Source organism: Camelus bactrianus, chromosome 3 (assembly GCF_048773025.1).
Source record: "Camelus bactrianus isolate YW-2024 breed Bactrian camel chromosome 3, ASM4877302v1, whole genome shotgun sequence".
Lineage (NCBI taxonomy): Eukaryota > Metazoa > Chordata > Mammalia > Artiodactyla > Camelidae > Camelus > Camelus bactrianus.
In genome coordinates this window covers 12013729-12035124 of record NC_133541.1, presented here as the reverse complement: position 1 = coordinate 12035124, position 21396 = coordinate 12013729, and the positions used below count along the sequence as shown (strand labels likewise).

The window sequence follows — 21396 nt, the reverse complement described above, 5'->3', positions numbered from 1 at the left end:
CAGGAGCAGAGAGCAGCTCCCGGTGCCGTCCCCATGGGCTGGTGCCGTCCCCACGGGCCACCACCGCGCTGCCCGGCGCTCAGACCCCCGCTGCAGCTCCCGCAGCTCCGGCCACACGTGTGCCCGCATCACAGACCGCATCCCGCCCCTCCGCACCGGAGGCTCCTTTTGTTCACGCTCTGGGGAATTCCTCTCTCGTGTCTGCTCTCATTTCCACACCCACCTACTGTATTTGCAGTATCTCCGTCTTGGCATCCTCCTCAGGGCACCAGGGTTTTTTTTTTTTAAATGACTTTGATTCCCAGCATTAAACATGCCATGTGCCCTCAGCGCTCAGGCCATCAGTAATTCTGCCTGCAGCAGCCTCGGTGCTGGGCTCCATGTCACAGCAAAGACCAGGCTCGTGTGAAATACCGAAACGAAAAGGCGCCCCGGGCAGGGGCAGGCTCCGTATTCACCGAGGCATGATGTGTAACTATGGGTCGTGAGAATGACAACCAAAATAGGGGCCTCCAAGGGCGGGGCTCCACCTCGAAGACAGAAGCTGAAATCTATTCTGATCCTCCAGGCTCCCAGAAAAGAGCAGATAACCACACCTGACCAGGTACGAGGGTAAAGACGGAAGCAAGTCTAATACCCTCGTAGCCTCATGCACCAAATTACATGTAACATTTAAAGTACCTTATCTTTAAATCAAAATGAATTTGGCACACATGTGACTTATATTCTGGAAACTCCCAAAGCATTCTGTATATATTATCAAAAGGCTCTAACCCCTTTTGCACTAAATAAACCTCCCTGCAACATTTGAAAAAAAAGATGAACTACATTTATGTTCATACCAATGAGAATATAATTAATGAACCTCCCAGTGGTCCTAGTTTTTACAGAGCTATCTGTACAGTTTTACTGGTAGACCGTTTTTGGAAATTAATAGCATCATGAAATTGAAATGGGAAAAATAAAGATTAAAAAAGATTCAAAGTTATCTTTGTTTTACAGAGGAGAGAAGAAGCTTAATTGAATAGCTTATACTTATATGCACAATATTACATGTAAAAAATTTGTGGCTGTACATAAATTGTAATCACATATATACACACATGTAAATACTAAAATCTGTATTTTTTTTACAGATATACAGCCTGCAGTACTTAAGAAGAATCTTTTAAAAAACAGAAGAAAATACAAGAACATCTCATTATAAATGTGACAGATAAAAATGGTATCATACCATCAATCAGGAGAAAGTTATGAGTCATGCTGGGTTTTATGTATACCAAACGCAACTTAGAAAATCTCACGCCTTCTTCAGCAGTCTGTTACTTACATCAAAGTAGGATCCTGCATGCTCTAATATCAGCTGAGTAGAATCAGGCTTATTTTTGCAATACGTGACATACATCTGAAACTTGTCTGCCTGTAAACAACAAAAAAATTAGAATTAACTCTTTCAAGTGGCAATAAGTCAAATTATGGTTAAACTTTTATGCAGAAAAGCAGTTGTGTGTATGAAGGAGATTCAAATCCAAAATTAAAGAAGCCGTATTTTATAAGGAAAGCTATTAAAATAAGAAACACATCCCGCTGGGAGGACACACCTGAGCACCAGTGCCCCAGTGAAGCAGGCAAACCTGTGCTTTACACAGATGTGGGCCCGCTCACCAGGTCACCTGCCTGCCTCCCTCCCAACGGGACAATCTCCCTGCGCAGGGCTGTGCACACACGGTGACCTGCGAATCCCCAGGGCCACACAGAGGCCTGGCACCCTAACCCAACGTTCTATTTCAAACCATCACTATTGCCAATAAAAAGCTCCCTCCGCAGTAATAGCTAGCTGGAGAATGCAATTCTTTGAAGAGGGGAGGGGAGTCTGCTTCTCAGTACACAGACACCAGCAGAAAATGCTGATGTCGGAGAATGAACAGTGCTCCTTCTAACCTCCCTCGGAACCACGAGGCAAGTGAGAGGTTTCATTACCCAAGTGACAAAGCAGTGTCCAACGTCCTCCGGCAGCTGCTCGTATTTCTCCAGCTCCTTCAGGAATATACTACAGACAGTAAAAACAGTATCATGTTATTAAGGTGTTTGAAAACATTTTACTAGTGAGATAGGCCAGAAATTAGACCAAGCATACCAGAATTCAGGCAATTCCTAAATTCCATCACTTTAATCAAGTGCAGTGAAAACTCTATACCCTCCAGATTTTAATTTTACAAAACCTGTAGCTCTGAACTAGGGTAAGTAATTGCGACTTTCAAACAGTTAACCAGGTCAGCCTTTAAGCCCTTTCTAATAGAGACGTTTACCCCAGCAGTTTACTTCTGGGGAAGTGCTATGCTTAGCAGCTAAGGATACAATTTAGGGATCCAGAGAAGCCGCTTAGATGCTAGTGTCTCCTGCCGGCTGGGGCAGGGAGCAAGGACGACCCACCAGCTCTGGTCCACACCACCTTCCTCAGGCTGCTCGGGCCGCACAGACTCCACCTACAGGAGCTTCTGCTGCTGCTGGATTTTGTCGTTTTTGATCTTAAAAATAAAACCATGTGCTTCCGAGGGCCAGTGGAAAGTGCACTTTATTTTGGTCACACTACACATCTGTTCCGTCCTCAGTTCCTTCCTCCTTCTTTTTAGGAAAAGACCAAGCACCAGCCAGCAGCTCCTGGAGGGCGACGCTTCCTTTTAGCCCTAAGAAGTAACTGATGTCACAGCTGATGACACGGCCTGAGAGAAGTGAGGGTTCCTACAGAAAGCTTCCAGCTTTCCTCCTCGTACTTCTGTAACAGGTAAGTACAAGCTTAAAGTTGAATCTGTGTTAATAAATAGCCTCTGGACTATCAGTCCTCATGAAGCAAGCCTGGCGGGTTCTTGCAGATGTCAACAGAATCACCAGAATCTATGGTCAATTCGACTGGAAACTTTTACTTCTTGTCATGAAACTTCAGCACAGTATCTAGATTTCCAGAGTCACTGACCACGTCCCCAGAGATAAAGCCACTCACTTATTGTGAAATTCATAGATTTCCTGCATGTTCCCGAAGATAATGAGCTCTTTGTTCACAATGCCAGGCGGGATCTCCTCCACGCCGCTGGTCATTTCCCACAGGTAGGTCTGGCCGGGAGGGAAACGGAGAGGGTTAGACAAAAACCCACATGTTTTCAAGAACAGCTACTCCTGATACCTGTAAATACATACCCGGAGTTAATGTGTAATGGAAAATGTATCTTAGGAGTGGAACCTTTTACAAAACAACATGAGAAACTATTTAAAAAAAACCAAAAAACCAATTTTGCTATTAATACCTGAGAATAGCTTCTATACTTTTCAGCTCTAAGCATATTCTCGGTTTCAAATTTTGGAATTAACCTAGTCCACAAGGTACAACAAATATTCGCTAAACTACTGAGCATCCGTTGCCAATCATAATCGGTAGGCGCGTTTCTCTGAAGCTGCTGTAAAATTCTACACAAACAGACTGTCAGCCAGGCCGTCATGTGACTAAAGGAATGAGAGCATTAATGCTGTATCATCTCTGCAATGAGCCAAAACACGCCTAGAACTTCACAGAAGTGCAGAAGCACACACAGAAGGCCGCTCATGCACACTTTAAATCTCAACTACCACTACCAAATGTGTGATCATTTTAAGAACTGCCAGCAGGTAAGAATAAACCGCAGGACAACACGCAGTCGAAATAAACAAGCAACAAAACTTACTTACATCCATACACTCCCGGAGGTCTCTTACGTAAGCCTTTTCAGTCTGAATGAGCTCAGCCATTATGAACCTTAAAACAGAGGGAGACGGTGAATGGTTTAGTTCAGCCAGGACACATGCTTATTTTAACTACTCACTTTCATGGCTTATGAAATGACAAGGTGGTTTTAAAAGCGTTAGTCAGTAATGCGCTCTGGAGAACTAAATCAAGAACAGACAGAAGAAGAACAGTAGCCAGTCACCAATTCAAAGGAAAAAACACTTTGGAAAAAATGTGGGTGAGGCACCTTCAGATGGGGGCTCCTCCACCTGGCACTGCTGACATTTGGGGCTGTCCTGTGCGTTACGAAACGTTCAGAAGCATCCCCAGTCTCCGCCCACGAGATGCCAGTAGCACTTCCCCAGCCCCCACTGTGTGACAACTGAAAATGTCTCCACACATTGCCAAGTGTCCCTCCGGGGGGACAAAGCAGTGCCCAACTGAGAACCACCGGTTTAAAGCAATCTTTTGTCGCTATTGATACCTAGTGTCACTTGCTAACTGGCAGCTTCCAACATCTGCACTTGTGTTACTGGTTTCTTCTCCTTAGTATTATCATTCATGTCCTACTGAGGACAAATGACACTAAAACAAGTTGTCAACCCCATACGAAATGGGGGCACATGGACAAAAACAAGACAGTGTTTCTGAATCAGGCGACGAGGGGAACTGTGGAGATTGTGCTGCAGAAACTAAGCGCATTCAGAGCAGAGCAAAGGATGAATGCTGTTCAGTTTCAAAGCACACACAGAAGCAAGCATGTCTGCCCAGTGACATTTCTTCACTCTCTCCATGAATCCTGGCAGGTTCTTAAAGACTAGCTTACTCTTTCCGGCGCGCAGACTTCCGTTTCTCTTCATTAAGCTCATGAGTGGCATCACGAAGCTTCACCTCTGACCCAGGGATACTGGCTGGAATTATATCGAGCTGAAGACTTTTACTCTGGAACAAGGGAGTCAATGAACTTCAGTTAATTAAATCGACAAACAGAACACGAAGAAGAAAACGGTAATTTATTCAGTTTGCACAAAGCAATTTACCGATTTGTTGGAATCTGAAGAAATCCCCAGGGCTTTCTCCAAAGAGGTCCTGTACTTCTCCATCCGCAGAGAGAAATCTCTGTACCTCTTATCCACTGCAGTGACACATTTTTTTATCTCGGCCGCATGGGCATGCCCCTTTTCACAAAAGCCATCGGCCAGCTGTATCAATAGCTTCACTCTCTCTTTGGTTTGCTGCAAAAAAAACAACAGGAAAGTATTGTGAAGCAAATGAACCCAACCGCCAGAAACCAGAAACACAGTGGCAACTTGCCTACAACTCGGAGCTCTGAACAGGAAAATCACTGCTGGCGGCAGAAACCGAGACGAAAACCCTCAGTCCATCAAATTCATCTCCCTAATTCTAGACTGGCTAACCTGCCTCGGCTCTCCCACCACAATGAAGGCCATTTCTATGACCTCAAGGAAAAAGTCCAGGCTGCCTTCAGACAATGTCTTCATCTAGGAGATGCTCAGTCAAAATCCGCAGAATGAGCAGGCAAACATGCACACAGGATGGTCAGCCAGCAACCCCCTGACTCTTCTCCCATGAAGGCCATATGTGATGGTTACAAGGACACCGCCCGGTCTCACACTTGTTTACTCCATGTCCCCAGTGAGACTGAGAGCCCTTTTAGGGGGGCAGCCAGTTGAGAGCCTGGTTTTCCTGAAGCCTGTGTGACAAAGGGCCCCCTGCAGACACAGCCAAATCCCTGAGGAAGCCCCACCACGGAGCGTTCACCAATGCTTCAGTTCTCAGTAGATCCGGAGAAGGCGACAGTAGTCAGGAAGGCGGCTTCACAGAGGTAATTTAAACTTGTTCCTTGTTAATAAACTTTCTCTTAAAAATAAATTTATTTCATTTTATATGTATTTAGAAAAGAGCTTTAAGTACAATTTTCTTGCTTTTTATAGCTAGGGATGACCATAAGACACTGGTTCTCTCTACATAGATATGGCAGGAACTTCTCTCAACTCCGGTTTTCCAACAGATCTTTTGCCACATCTACTTCATTTATTATTCCTTGCTGCTTATAGATTGTTACCATTTCATCTGTTATTACTGTAGGCTTCCTTCAACACTCCCGCTGGCATTTCACATGAGCAGCGTTTCTCTTCTGCTACGGGACCTGCTTTTCTCAGGCTTTAACTAGAAAATCGTTATGACTAATATTCAGGAAATTGACTTTAAAAATCTCTCAAAGGGAGAAGGTCAGGGTTCAAAACCTGGATAAACTATCTTAGTTTGTACAATAAAAGTTTTGACCAGAACTCACTAGGCAGCCGGCAGAGCCAGCTGTTAACATCCCTCAACCCCGCATGAACCTCCAGGCCTCCCCAACAGGGTCCAGCTCACCCACCCCCACTCCAGGCTTGCTCGCCTTCTGTTCTGTGCACGTTCTGTGCACGGTGCCCCTTCCGCCAGGATGCTATTCCCCTAGATGTCTCAACGGCTCCTTCAAGTCTTTGCTGAAATAAAGGTCACTTCTCAATGGGCCTCCCTGACTCCCTTAGAAGTGCAACTTGCCTCCCTGCCCCGGGCTCCCTCCCTCCCTCCCTCTGCTCTGCCGCAAAGAGCGTACCACCTCCAAGTTGGTGTAATTTACTTGTCAAGATACTTTGTCTCCCCTCTGGTGAGAACATGAACCTGCCACTGACCAGGGGTGTGTGTTGGTTTTGCTCACTAATATCTCACACACTTTTTTTGTGTTCGGCACATGGTGGACACTCAGCAAATATTTACTGAGATAATAAATTAACATTAGGTTCCTTATGTAAGCGTGTATACACCTGTAACTTTAATGGGAGTGGTAGTTACTGTGAACTGGCATGAGTACACTTTACCAAAACACACAGGAAAACAGAGCTCAAGGGACTAATATCACTAATATCTGTGGGGGAAAAAGAAATCACTTTTGCGAACTGTATCAAAGCTGTTTATTGGAGAAAGTCAGCAAAACTTAAAACACTCTGAAAATTTTTAGGGCCTTCGTCTTGTGTGGAAATGAACTCAAGCAGAGCGGGCTAGAAGGAAAATGTCTGTCAAACAAACCTCCAGGCTTGGTATCAATATGACACCTTTCTGGCTGTGTTAAGACGGGCCTAATTACACACCAAGAAAATAGTCAAAGCTTCAGACTTGGGAGCATAAATTTCAAAAAGGATGTAAGTTAGAAACATCACTAAATTTCAGTGTCAGAGGGAATTAACATGACATATACAGGATTTAAAAAAAATCAGGTTGCCTAGAGAAGGTTTTGCTGCTATTTGTCAAGATATTAACCTTTCGAAAAGCATAGAAAAGTTGTGTTTTACCACCATTTAAGCATTTCTTTTCCACTGTCATGAAGGGCACTGCAAATAGCTGACACTTGAGCAACTCAAGGGTTGGGGCACTGACCCCTACCTTATTTCTCACTCCCCCCTGACCCCCCCAAAACAGTCCACATCCACAGACTGAGCCAACTTCGGACCATGCAATACTGTAGGACACAGTTACTGAAAGAAACCCGAGTATCAAGGGACCCACACAGCTCAAACCCACGTTGTTCAAGGGCCAACTGTGTATCTTTAAGGGGTTAAGAAAGTTATTTCATGTTTTAAGTGGTGGGGACACAGAAGTGAAGACAAAAAAGACAACGTGGCTTGCTAAAATTAAAACAAAAAACAAAAGCGACCAAGAAACTAAAGGAAGATTTCTGTGTACTAGGTCTAACACACGAGACAAAACAGATTAGTTGCCAGCATGTAACACCAATAGGCTGATTCTGATTATATGAAACCAGAAGTAGAACAAAGATTTCCTATATTCAAGGCCTGGTAGATCGATAAATTGTCCATGTGTAAATGTCATTTAAACAAAAAATGCTAATGAGATGGTCAACAGCTTCTCGGTGACGCCTGCTATCAAAGATGGCAATCCTCCTCTCCCCGTGGCTGTCTTTTTCTCTTATTTAACATGTACGTACATATATTTACTCATTTATCATGTTATGCTGGTTTCTCTAACTAGCACGTGTTGTCCATGAGTCCAGCACCCAGTGTAGTTCCTGGTACATAGATGGGACTCAATTAAAAATTGTTGAATGAATGAATGGTGTGGTTAAAATTAAGTGGGACGAATCTGCTAACCCATGATTTTTATTTTAACTGTATTCTAAACGCTTTCACACAACTCAAAATTCAAAAGGTGTGAAAGGATACAAAGTGCAGTCTTCTCACTCCAGTTAGCGCGTGTGTCGCTGTTCTGGTGTGTCATTCCCAAGAGGTTTCGTTAGGTTCAAGCAAGTGCGTGGATGTGGATGTGTATTTTTTCTCTCTTTCATTTCTGACATAAACGCTCGCCTGTGATAAGCCCTGCTCGGCACCCAGCGCTGTTCATGTAACAGCTTGTGCAACCCGTCACTGCGGGGCGCAGCAGCCTCCTTGTTTGCACGAGAGATTGTTATGAAAGCAGATTTTTATTTTCTATTCTTTATTTTTTTCCTTTACAAATTCTGAAGTTTTATTATCTCAGATTTTATACGAAAAAAAGAGCCTCAATGAATTTACATAATTTTTCTTTCTCCTTTTGCCCTGTACTCTTAAATCAGGCCATCAGTCAACTTCCCACATGCCCACAACCCAACGAGCACAAACCTGAGTAGAGCAAACATGCCTGTTTTCAAAATTGTGCTTACTCTGTGCTATTTAAGTTCTTTTTCCTAACCAACCTCTGCGTAAGTGGGAACTTAAGACTGAATTTTACAGTAAGTCCTTCTGGTTAATCCTGATGCATAAGGTCCACACCCTGATTTGGAGAAATATTACTTTCTAGAGATTTCTGTTGAGACCACAGTCTTCAAGCAGCCACTGATCTATTTTCTGTCACAGATAACAGCGTTTCCAGACCTTTATACAAACTGAATCACACAGTGGGTCTGGCTCTTCTTTGGCTTCCCTCTCTCTTGGATTAGTACAGAGGAAGGGACACGGCAGGACTCCATGAAAGGTGTATGATTAAAGTTTTAGGAAACTGCCAAACCGTACACCACAGGTGTCCTATGGTTTGGCATTCCCACCAAGGGTCTGTGAGGGTTCCTATTCTTCTTGCCAACATCTGACATGGTCAGTCTTTTCAATGTTAGGTGGGCAGTGGTAGCAGATTTTTATTTTAAAAATATACAAACTCTAATCTGAACTACCTCATCTTTAGGTGTAATCAAGGAACTAGAGAAAAACAAAGGCAGGCTGAACGCTTAAGCCCACATGCTCAAAAGACTTGCTGACCTCTCTGGTAATCAGAAACCCAAAAAGGCTGCACATTCGATGGTCTCGGGCACTTCCTGGCAACGTAAGGCATCTGGCGCTGGGGACACTGAAGATGGGGAATGCAGTGTCCGTGGGGGTAGAAGCATGAAGTTTAGAAAGTCTTAGTGAGGCAGTGGATTTCCAGCTTCAGTGTGCAAAAAAATCACCTAGGGAGCTTTCTAAACTTGCTCCCTTTCAGGCCTCGCTCCTAGAGAGTCCAAGTCAATACGTGTCAGGTGGGGACAGATACCTGCTTTTAAGTAAATGCCGTGGCCTGGGTGCATGTAGTGCTTGCAAAAGCATTTTGAGAAATTACTGCCTTGGGTTGCAAAGGACTCAAGCTATGTCTTAGCTAGTTGGGGGAGGCTTTATTTCCACTAACACAAAAAAATGTTACAACACTAATTATGTAACAACCAGACTGGAAGAAGCCACATCAGAGCAAAGGATTCTCTACATAATAAAAGTGGCTTCTTAGAAGACACTAAGATAGGGGGACAGAAGGTAAGCAAGAACTTCATTTCAACAAGAAAAACTAAATGATGTCTCCAAGCACCAAAGCAGGTGCTTTCTGATTAAAAGAGAGGCAGCCAGAAACCAAAGGGGAAAATGCTAAGGGAAAAAAAAAGTGAGAGGTGTTCTTTTCAAAATCTACCAATTTCTGTCAGCAAAACTGATTCAATGAAACACCCAATGAAAGGAACCGTTCCGTATATTTGGGAAACATAAGGGTCAGATGCCACCTATGATTTTAGATGCTTATTTTTAAATAAAATGTAAGGGTAAAAATAAGCCTGTTACTGTTCATTCTTCCAAAACCATAACCCGAGTTTGAGGAAAAGGGAAATTTAGGAATAATGGAAAAATCCTTTAGTATAGGCTCCGACGGTGAAACAGGCTACCCTGCTACTCAGCTCTAGACAGTGATGTTCACATCATATTCTGTGTGCATGGCACCCCCTGGAGTTGTGCAGTAAATGGACTATTTGGCTGTACACAGTCTGCAGAGAGGAACATTGATGGAAATTTAAGTCAGTGAAAAGAAGCACATCTTAAATCTACCTCGGAGAGGTATCTTAGGATTTTTCTTACTATCTTTATAATCAAGGACATTTTAAAAAAAAAGTAATTCATGTAACGCAGAGAATAACTATACTTATTATCTACCTATTAACAAAAATGAGAATTACACAGCCAAAGGCGTGCTGTATCTAGAGGAAGGGAAAGACATGCTCCTTACCTGCAGAGGCAGGACAGCTCAGCTCCCCTCAACCAAGCGGGTGGGTAGGTGCCTCCTCAGAGTGCTCATGGCCCCTCTGGGTGTGGTCCTGGCCTCCCCCAGGTATCCCCATTGAGCTCCGCGGTGGTCAGTCTGTCTGCAGCCCCACTGAGACTGGGTGCTCCTCCAGAACAGAGACCAGGGGTTCCCACAGCCCAGCATTCAGAGGCTGAATAAATAAATAAACTTACAGCTTGGCCAGGGTGGTGGGGGCGGGGGGGCAACCAGGAGCAGAGGCTCGGGAAGGCCAGCAGGATGAGTCAGAAATTGTTACAGAAAATATAAAAAACTACTAAAAAACATAATACAAAGGAGCTGCTGTCATTCCAAATGATTTAAAAAGTCCCCATTGATTTGTTTCCAAAGCCAATTTAAGGGCCACACAAGAAAATCAATCATTTTATACTTTCTAGGAACACCTCCTTTTAACCAAAATTATTACTCAGCTTGATCATTTATTTCTCACTCTTAAATTTGAATTAATTTCCAGTTTTTCTAAAAATTTAAATCTATCATCAAAACAGAGGCACTTCTGCAAATAGTACAAAGAATGTATATTCAAAACTTTGAAAAACAAAAACACCACAGGTTGAGAACGGAAGCCTGAAAGCCTCAAAATTGTTTGGAGGTAAAAGGAACCAACTTCTGCCGGGTATACTTTAATTTGGAAAACTTTCACGTCACTGTGTAAATTCTTACATATCTGCTTAAAAATACAGTCACATGCAGCGCACAAGCCAGAAGAATGTATTTAATTCAATTTTGAATTTCAGCAGAAAAGTGAAAAAGCCTCCAGTTTTGTAAACTCATGAGCAGCCACTGAGAGCTAATCGACCCAAACTCTGCAACTACGAAACACAGGCAGCTTCATGCAGGAGGCTGGACCCGATGCTACTGCAACGATTTTCATCGCCTAAAGGCAAGGGAAGAAAACACGCAGCCCATACATCTAAGTCAGGCTGCTAACACCGGTGCTCCATTAAAAACAGCAAGCACTCGGAAAACACCTCGGAAAAGAAAATGGACAGAAAACGAAGGGAAGAATCAGGAAAAGGACAAAGAAGAAAGAAAAACTTAAAGGAAGGAGGCAGGAGGCATCTGCAAGAATCAGAGGAACGACAGGAAAGAGAAACGAAGGGACAGCTCGGGACAGGTGTGAAGGCTTTAGAATTACCGCTGCGTTCACGTCTAACAGGCCACTGGGTGCACCCTGGTCCTCCAATTCCATAAGGTATTTGTTTCTTAAGCAGTATTTTAAAGCAATACCTTAGTTACAGGAAGCGTCCTGCTCTAGGCTATTCTGGAAAAGCCCAGGCAGACCTCCGAGCCCTTGGACAGCAGTGCACTTGCCTTCGCGGTTATCTGAAACTCCTCGTGCTCCTTCAGCAGCTCCTGGGTGTGCTGGATGCTCGAGCCCGTGGAGGTGTGCGTGGAAAGGTAGAACTCCCCGTTGTCGTGGATCCACTCCAAAGCCTAGAGCGGGAAGGAGAGGAAAAGCGTTCACAGCGGAACCCAGGGCAGGGAGTCCCGATGCCTCGAACTCTCATTTAAACGTGAAGTCACGAGCCCGGGCTGGCACACATCAACAAACACTCCCTCAGAGAGAGACGCGCTTCTCAAACATGTATCTTAATTCCGAAATTAAAAGGAAAAAAGGACATTCTAGAAAACTGTAATCAGGTCACTTAGGCAGCAATAAGTTCAAGAGTTTCTGAGTACAACGAACAGCCGCCTTGAAGAACACCGAGACCGTGTGGGTAAGGGGTGAGATGAAGCAGTGAGATGCTCCCGTCCCTGGGACTTTAGGCCCTTACTGGGGTGTCCTAACTACAAAATGAAACATAAAGCAGATGCAAATCCCCAGCTTTCCAACGTGTAACTTCAGGTCTTTCTTCCTAGCCCTGACTTCGGCAAGTACTCAGGTGTGTGTCCACTTTACTTGCTCTCCGGGGGCCCCTGCAGAGGGCCCCCATATGCATAAATGCGCACTGGGAGACACAGGCTGGAGATGTGGCTTAACCTCCCAGCTGTAGGAGAGAGCTGACCACACCTGGGAGGAGACCCGCAGGCTCAGGTTGCAACAAAACCAGAATGACAGTCTAACTCATATGTTCTTTTGTTTTTAGATGGAAGCCATTTTTTTCTTCTGTTTTCACCTATCCGAAGTGAAATCAGACTTATTTAAACATACACATCTAAAAAAGCAATATCATGGGAAAAAGAAAGAATAAAAACATAGACATTTTTCTATCTGCCCTTCATAAACTGAGTCATCCGCTGCAATTTGCTGCTGTTGGAAAAGAAACATCACTGTCTCTTTTAGATGTCACACATTTGATGGCATTTTAGAAGAAAAAAAAAAAAAAGGAAAGCACAACCCGGGTTACTTACCATGCGGCTTCCTGGCTGGGAATTTACTTTTGCTACACCCGCCCAAGCATGGCCATCCCGTCTCCGAAACAATGTTGACACTGATACTGAATCAAGGCAGAAAGCCATTTTGCTCAGTTTATTCAAAGGTCCCTAGTTCTCCCATTCATAGAGCTAATCGTGCCTGTGTGGGGCTGGGGGTGGGAGAGGCTCCAGCCCTGCCCGTGTGACTGGGAAGAAACATGCACAAAGGACCAGTGAGAGAGTGGGGAGGCCAGTGAGGGTGCCTAATCTTAAGCAGGGGCCCGCAGGCTGAGAAGGGGTGGGCTAGGGAGGAAAGGGGGGCGCGTGCTGAGGGGCAGGATGCGAAGGACGGCGGGGGCCCTTGGTGGTCACAGGTGGATCTTGGACTTCTGTCTAGGACGGTGGAGAAAAGAGACTGGAGTGGAGAGTGAGTGGGAGAAGCAACACCAGTCAGCACACCGGTTCAGAGCTGCAGGCAGGACACACTGGGTTTTCTCCTGTGATGGCTCTGGAGGGGCGGACGGAGGGCAGACAGGCCACATCAGGCCCCAGGGAGGGGGTGAAGGTGGGCAGGTGAGAGAAAGGTAGGAATCAGGCAAGGGGGGAAGTTTTGAGTCCGGTTCTGCTTTCGTTAAGGCTTAAGTGGAGAGAAGCAAAGAGGGAGCTGGGGCCATAAATCTGGAGACCAGAAATGAGGTCAGGGCCAGGAGATGCCAACGGCAAGAGATAAGGAGAGAGAAACAAGAACAAGCCCTGGACTGAGAGCCAACATTCAGAGGTGGAGATAAGGGATGCGGGCTCGGACAGCCCCGGGGAGCAGCTGGAAGTCACCTGCCACATCCCCACCAATAGCCTCAGGTGGCACCATCCTGAAAACTGCAAGTCAGCCTGCGACCACCAAGATGGGTCTGCTAGAAGCCACTTCCTGTGGAACCGCTGCTACAGGACAGACCAGCACCCAGCAGGGCCACAGGGCTGACAGGGCATCGTCTGTAACGGCATGAACTGAATGATTTTATTTTTGGCAAATGAGCGGACTCAAGGAAAAAACAACTGCACGTTTCATTATTTCTCTCCATCAAGGGAATTATTTAGTTTTGTTCTCTGTAGCTGAATGACTCTTCATCTTTCAACAGAGAGATAATAAAGGCATGAGAAAAGATGATGAAATAATCTCTAATCAGGAATAAAATCAGGCCCCCATAAATCTGAAGTATGGTTGGATTACCTTTAAATAAAATGTTAAGAAAATGGAACCTAGACATTAAAATACACTCCTGCTTGTCCCTCCTGCTGGGAATCTGATGACTGCACCTGGGCCAGTCAGCCAGGGTGGGAGAGGCCGCGTCCGGGGTCCGTGGTCTCCTGCTGATGCCCTGGGAAACTGAGCAGTTCTGGGGACCAGGCCGCCCAGCTCGGGACTGATGCTTACTAAACTGGGACAAAATGCGCTCCCCAAGTGGGGAAGCTGTGCTGAGGAACGTGCGGTCTGCCGTGGCCTAACACGGCTTTATCGAGTGCCTACTCTGCACCAGGCACACGCCAGAGTCCAGGTGGACCCAGAAGACAGTGCAGGTCAGATGGAGTCACCCGGGACCAACAGCCCTGAAGAGGCCCCTGTGATGCAGGGGCCGCCAGAGGGCTCATGGGGTCCCAGGAACAAGCCTCCCCTTGACACCCTCCTGACCCTCTGAGTTCCAGACTCACAATTTACACAGTCTTATGCTACTGTTAATTAAGGCCACAAGTGACAGAAATCTTTGCGTTCAAGTTAGGATCAGATAGACTCTACCCTAAAATGATCTTCCATGACAGACAATCCAGGCAGAAGCCCCTGATCCCAAAGTAACTTCAGAAGAGGACGCTGCACATGCACCCCCGAGGCCTCTGCCTCAGCCAAATGCATGAACCTTTTTTGACTATACTGAACTAGCAGAAATTCTCCACATTTCTTACTTAATTTTAGCTCAACTTATCTGAAGAACAAAATTCTATCTTGAAAATACAAATACGGCAACATAAAAAAACTGCCCACCATAGAATTTACACAAGCCCGGAACCAAGATTCCACACGGACTTTAACTCAGCGTGATCGTGACCATTGGTACTTCGCCGTGGGTCTCAAGCATGAGGTGCCAGCCATGGCGAGCACTGAGGGCACACGTGTTGAGCCCAAAAATCACCGAGTGACACACTTTTACGAGGTTGTGGGGTTCTCTTTTTAAGACAAACTGTTAAGTAAAAGGTGAGGTTGTTTCGATCACTAGAAAGTGGTTCTCAATCTGCTGAAACATCAGAAGTTGCCCGTCTGAGGATGGAGGCCTAACCCGGGGAGGAGGGCGCCAGGAGGCCCGGGCCGGGGCTGACCTGCTTGGCGCTCCGTTCGAAGACCACGTACTGCTGGCACTGGTCAAGCCGCCTCTTTCTCATGGTCCAGTAGTGCAATACCCTGTTCTCCCGCTGGAAGAGCTCATTCAAGATATCTGACAGAGAAAAGAGAAAGCCACATGTTGGTACTTGCAGTCAATAAAAACACCTGTAAAATCACACTCATTTTTACTGAAAGACTTTTCAGTGCAAATGCCGTTGCAAGACAGTATCAAACACTGAGCCGCACGGCTCACCTGCCCAGTGTTCTCAACACGCATGTCAACCAGACCTCTCCTTAGTCCCCGACCCCGGTTTCTATCTTACGATCGAGATGCTTAAGGCTGGCCTCTAATGGTCAGTTGGGTCAGTGGGATATGCTACTGCGCCCCCTGCTGGAGGGATCTGACAATGGCTGGTAAAACACCACTGTTAGATATTTTGTGCAAGACTATTAGAACTTCCCTGGAGAAGGAATTTAGTATGCTTTAAAAGATGTCAGTCAAAATGGTGGAGTCCTAGAAGAAAACAAAGGGTTTTAAAAACAAAACCAAAAACATAAACCCTTAGGAGAGGGAAGAACACGAAGTTGAGTAGCATGAAGCTAGAAAGGCAAATTAAAAAAAAAAAAAACCAAATGGAGCACAGCCTCTGCAGAGGGTAATCTGGCAACAGGTAATGACACTGAAGTGTGCGTACCCTTGGACCAGGAATTCACCTTTCAGGGGTATGGTGCTTGCACAAACTCTCAACATGGTCTGTACACAGGCACACAAACGCTGAGGTGCTGTGTGGAAAAGCTGGCAGGTACCGGCCCATGGATTAGGGGTCAGGTTAATCAATTACAAAGTCACTACACTAGACATTAAAAGTAACAGAGCAGATCTCTAAATTTGGCTATAGAAAGATGACTAAGATTGTTACTAAGTGAAAGAAGCAAATTACAGGGGAATATGGTTGTATCTTGGTAAAAACAAAACAAAACAAAACACCCAAAAAATCCAAAACCAAATGGGTGAGTGGAAGATATAATTAGGTAATTTACACACATCTTCCATCTTAAAAATTCTTTACAGTGAGTCTGTTTCACTCCAGAAGTTTATAAAGTAAACATATTACAAAAAAAAAAACCAACTTTGTAAAAAGTTTCCCCAGACTGAATTTTGCAAATTAAATAAATGGTACCTAGAATTTAACTTTATTGGAAAACTTTAAAAATACTCAGTTTTCCACAAACATCTGATAAGTTCCTCAGAGGCTGAGGGCTTTGTGAGAACAGCCATCTATGTGCAGAGTTTCCTGCCAGCTCAGCGGTCCTGCTGCCTTACCTCTGCTTCCTGAAAAAGTGGATTCGTTTCATGAAACAAATTTAGACTGAAATTTGAAGCCCATCAAAAAATTAAGCTAATACTTAAATGAAAACATCACACAGATGACTGAATAAAGAAGTTGTGGTATATTTCTACCATGGAATACTACTCAGCCATAAAAAATAATAAATAATGCCATTTGCAGCAACATGGATGGACCTAGAGATTGTCATTCTATGTGAAGTAAGCCAGAAAGAGAAAAAATACCATACGATATCACTTAAAAAAAAAAAAAAAGACTCTATGACCTCATCTACAAAACTGAAACAGACTTGCAGACATAGTAAATAATCTTATGGCTACGGGGGAAAGGGGGTGGGAAGGGATAAATTTGGGAGTTTGATATTTACAAATGTTAGCCACTATATATAAAAATAGATTTTAAAAAGTTTCTTTTGTATAGCACAGGGAACTATGCTCAGTATCTTGTAATAACCTTTAATAGAAAAAAATATGAAAACAAATATATGTATGTATATGCAAGACTGGGACATTGTGCTGTACGCCAGAAATTGACACATTGTGATTGACAGTACTTTAATTTAAAAAAAAAAATCACAAACAAAAATCAGTGTAAGTTTTTTTTAGTGTCTTATTTTCACAGCCTCTGTCTGGGGTAGGACTGATCCCTGGCAGGTGAGCAGCCAGGCAGTGTGACAACTGCCATTTTGGGATGGGGGCTGGAGACAACCTGGGCTTCCTCAAGCTCCCGATGCCTCTGGGGTCACAGTGTCTCTTCTGGCATCATCACCTTGACAAGGACTTACTGCACTATCCGACACATAAACCTTACACCCCCAAGCAGACAGTAAGAGAAACAGGACATATAAAAAAAATCTTCATAGCCTCCACCACTGTGATAAACAGCAGCAAAGCATAATGACCATGTAGTGAGTGAGCATGTGGAACATGCTTTCCTTCGCACACACACACACCCAGCAAACTAGTACAACCCAGAAAGGATCGTAACATCTCTGATCAGAGGAAACAGAGTACAACCAACAACCAAAAGCAACACTGAGAAACAGGAGAAAGGAAATGATTTTTATATGAAATGAGCCAAGTGCACTGATCACCAGCTTGAATAGCCTGTCATCCACGAAGCCTTGCTCCTGCTGGAAAACAGCTGCTCTGGTTAGTCCCTCACTGTCCTGAGAGAGAAGCTCGCTGATTAACAGCTATGTATCTCATCTGCAGAACTCAAAGGATGTACTGGTGTGACCAAGAACTAGCCTGTGATGACGAACTGGTGAATCAGACAAACCGGGAGTAGAAAGTAACGTAGAAAGTTTCTGCCAATCATATTGTTTCCAAAAAAAGTCTAAGAGGAATCATTTGTTAACTGGTTATTGCACATTTTTTTCCTATTAAACTCAGCTCTAGGTGTGCAGGCTGGGTGACCTGTGTCCCCTCATCTATTTAGGACTGGCTCTGAGGCTCAGGGTGAGGATTCCAGCTGATAGAAACTGCCTGGATTTCGAGAGTGTTGTAAACAACTCCCATCACTTTCTGAGGCTCCATTTCCATGGAACTTTCAAAAAAAAAATATGATTAACTTAACTTTAAAAACAATATATCACCTGGATGCATTTTCAGTGCAAATACTCAATCAGAATTCTACAGAATAAAAATTATCAGTCCTCTGAACTTCCACCTGTACCAATCCTACCTACAGTTTAGTATATACGTTCCCAGGTCTTTTCCTATGCATTTACAGGCACATGAGTGTGTGTATGTTTTTGAAGGTTTTTAAGCTCAAATGATACCCATCTATATAATATTTTTTTGCAACTTGCTTTTATTAACAATGCTTTAAGTATACAAAACTGTTAATACATACAGCAATGAAATGGGTATATAATTTTTGTGGGTTAAACTTCTAAAAATATTTGGCCTGTAGATAATTCCAATTTTCATTTTACCCCTGGATTTATATTTTCACTTACTTTCAACAGAACACTTGGTGCCAACAAATAACATCCGGAATGCTGCATTTTCTCCATTTACGTTCTTCCACTTTATTCAATAAATTACCAACCTATATATTTGTTTAATATTTTATTATTAACCTAAGATAACTAATGAGAATATTAATAATATGAAATGGACATTTAAAATGGAGCCCTGGGCCGAGATTTCAGAACACGTCTGGTCAAGCTCCTCCCACGGCCATCAGTCAGCTGCCTCCGAGTTATACTCACTTTTCACTTGTTGTTCCGGGGCTTTGATGTGGGTCACCATCCCCGGCATGTTCACACTGTTCCTGTGCAGGTACTTCAGGAAGACGTCTGCGTTCCTCCTAGCAAGGGTGCAAGCCTAAGGAACAATGAATGCAGAGCAACGCGTTCAAGGGACTCATCACAGACGTGTGTCTACAGTGCATGTGGATGACAACGTCACGTGGCTCCAACATGCATCTTAACCTCAAGCGTTCAGCTGGCCAACTTGTGGCCTGGAGAATACAGAAGTTAAATCCTATTTCAATTAAAAAATATATATTATCTTGGAGCCTTTGCTCTGATGAAGCTAGCTACTGTGTTGGGAGCTGCCCCATGGAGCGGTCCAGGTGGCAGGGGACTGAGGGTGACCACTAGCCTGCAGCCAGAGAGGAAGTGAAGCCCTTCCCCAGGCAAGCCTTGAGGCGACCGCGTCCCCGGCCAACACCCTGATCGCAGACTTGGGAGAAACCGTGAGTCAGAGGACCCAGCCACGCTGAGCCTGGATTTCTATAAACAGCAGATAGGAAGTACTTCCCGCTCTCCGAGTCACGCAGTCTCCATCTCTCTGTTATAACCACTGGACCTGCTGCAGATGATACGTGATTGGGAGGGGCAGGTTTAGCCCTCGGTTTGCTTACCCTTGGTTTACGCCACTGAATCTGTGGGGTGGTTTCCCAGGTGGTGCTTCTGTGGTAACAGAAAGCTGATACTACATGTTTATAGACCAAATAAGGAATTTCATTAATGTATCAAAAAATAAGAGTTTTATGTAAGAGATGAGGGATATAAACATGAAAATACTTCAGGAAAAAAAATCCTTTAATTATATTAGAATTGGAAATATCTTGCACATTTCCTAGCCCAGACCTGGAATAAGTCTCTTCCTTAGGGAGCTCTGTCCCCTTCTCGTGGTGAATGGTACTGAGAGGCCACAGTCTGGGCACCAGGGATGAGCATTATCTCTGGGCTGGCCATCGTTTCCAGGCCTTTTCAGTAGACGAAGTTGGGATACTTTTTTCTTTTTTTAATTAGGAGAAAAATACATCATGAGTCTCTACTGGTAAGTCTGAAGTAAGCTGTCACACCAAACAGCAAGGAAGCCGTGAAGACCACTGGGGTTATGTCAAAAGGGTATCTGAGCCAACCTGACCCGAAGGGGCTCCCACGAGTGGGACAAGTTGAATAGAAAAAGATAAATGACTGTGATTGACTGAAACACACCAAATACATTAAAATCCAGGACAGCAAAAATTAAAAAAAAAATTATGTGCAGAAGTTTATAGGGCAACAAGCTCATAATTCTGAAAATCATAAAGGGAAAGAATCAAGCATTTATCCCACCTTTTTTGGACAAACTCTTTTTGAGAGTCACCAGAGAGCTGAGGAGGGAATAATTCTAGCTAATCAAGGCAGAAGGAACAACAGAATATCCCCATTCTGCAATTCCTAATGAAACAGCATCACCCCTGGCTACTAAGCCTGTCAGTGAAGGCCGCTGGGGAGGGACACAGCGGGCGAAGTGGACTCACCACGGCTGAAACCCTCACATCACAGGGGCAGAAAGAGCAGACCTGCGCATCCTGATGCAAGGCCGCCGGAGGTACAAGCACTGCCACCAGGTGCGCCAAGTGCCCCCAGCCCTCTCACTCAAACCTGAACCTCCACCCAACAAAGGGGAATTCAGAGAATCCATGATGGTGCTAAATGACTCCACGTGATGCAACTGCCAAATGCAGAATGAAGGAAATTCCACAGTACGAACAACTTATTTCTTCAATTAATAAATGGTAATGAAAGGGGAGGGGAGGGTTTAGACTAAAAGAGATTTAAGAGACAAACCAAATCAGTGCATGGGTCTTGTTTCAATCTTGATTAAAACCACATATAAAGTCACATTTTATGGGACAGAGAAATTTGAACACTGCTGGATTTTATATAAGAGTTACTGTTAATGTTTAAGGTCTAATAATGGTGGTACTCCAATAAAAAGATAAAATTTAAAAAAATTTTAAAAGATCTAAACTACATTTTTCCTATTAAGATTTTATTCATAAATTCATTCTGTCATTCTCAGCCATCAAGATGTTTTTGTAATCAATCAACCAACATGTTAAATGTCCTGTTCAACTTTTTAATCATGCAAAAGTGTGGCTTACATGCCATATGTTTTCAACCAAATCATTAATAAAAGAGTATTCCAAAAAAACCCATCTAATAATGGTATTATGGTTATAGAATGGTTTTAGAAAGATAGAATATGTTTAGGTACATACAGAAGTATTTACAAATAAAAGGATATAATATCTAGAATTTAAAATAATCCAGTAGAGGGGGACATATGTCCACATGTTGGTAATTAAAGCTATAAGTACATGGGGGTTCAGTATCCACTCTCTCAATTTTTGTATGCATTTTTAAACTTACATAATTAAAAAGTTTAAAGATATCCAATACACCGAACACATAATCCTAGTTGAAGGAAGGAATCTGAACAGGTCTGTGATTATCTATATTTTATAGTTTTATCTATTTTTCTTAATTACATTAACTAAGTAGTATTCAATTTTGTTTTAAACGAAATGGAGTCCAGAGAAAGAGGCAAATCCTAATGATTCCAACTCAGAACATCCCAACAGTGGTCAATGTTTCATAAACTTAAGCAGCAGCGACAAGGAGGGGG

General features: G+C 43.8%; 1 protein-coding gene across 4 annotated transcripts in view; it reads right to left on the bottom strand.

Moving 5' to 3' along the window:
• The window catches only part of TRIO (trio Rho guanine nucleotide exchange factor), a 332063-nt gene that overhangs the window by 98188 nt on the left and 212479 nt on the right, over positions 1 to 21396 (bottom strand). For all 4 annotated transcript variants that reach the window (XM_074356326.1, XM_074356339.1, XM_074356335.1 and 1 more), the window contains exons 19-27: positions 18699 to 18813; positions 15128 to 15243; positions 11717 to 11839; positions 4798 to 4992; positions 4584 to 4699; positions 3721 to 3787; positions 3002 to 3111; positions 1981 to 2050; positions 1331 to 1420 (exon numbers count right to left, since the gene is read on the bottom strand). In XM_074356326.1, the coding sequence (XP_074212427.1) occupies positions 1331 to 1420; positions 1981 to 2050; positions 3002 to 3111; positions 3721 to 3787; positions 4584 to 4699; positions 4798 to 4992; positions 11717 to 11839; positions 15128 to 15243; positions 18699 to 18813 (1002 nt within the window). The remainder of the gene's footprint in view (positions 1 to 1330; positions 1421 to 1980; positions 2051 to 3001; positions 3112 to 3720; positions 3788 to 4583; positions 4700 to 4797; positions 4993 to 11716; positions 11840 to 15127; positions 15244 to 18698; positions 18814 to 21396) is intronic.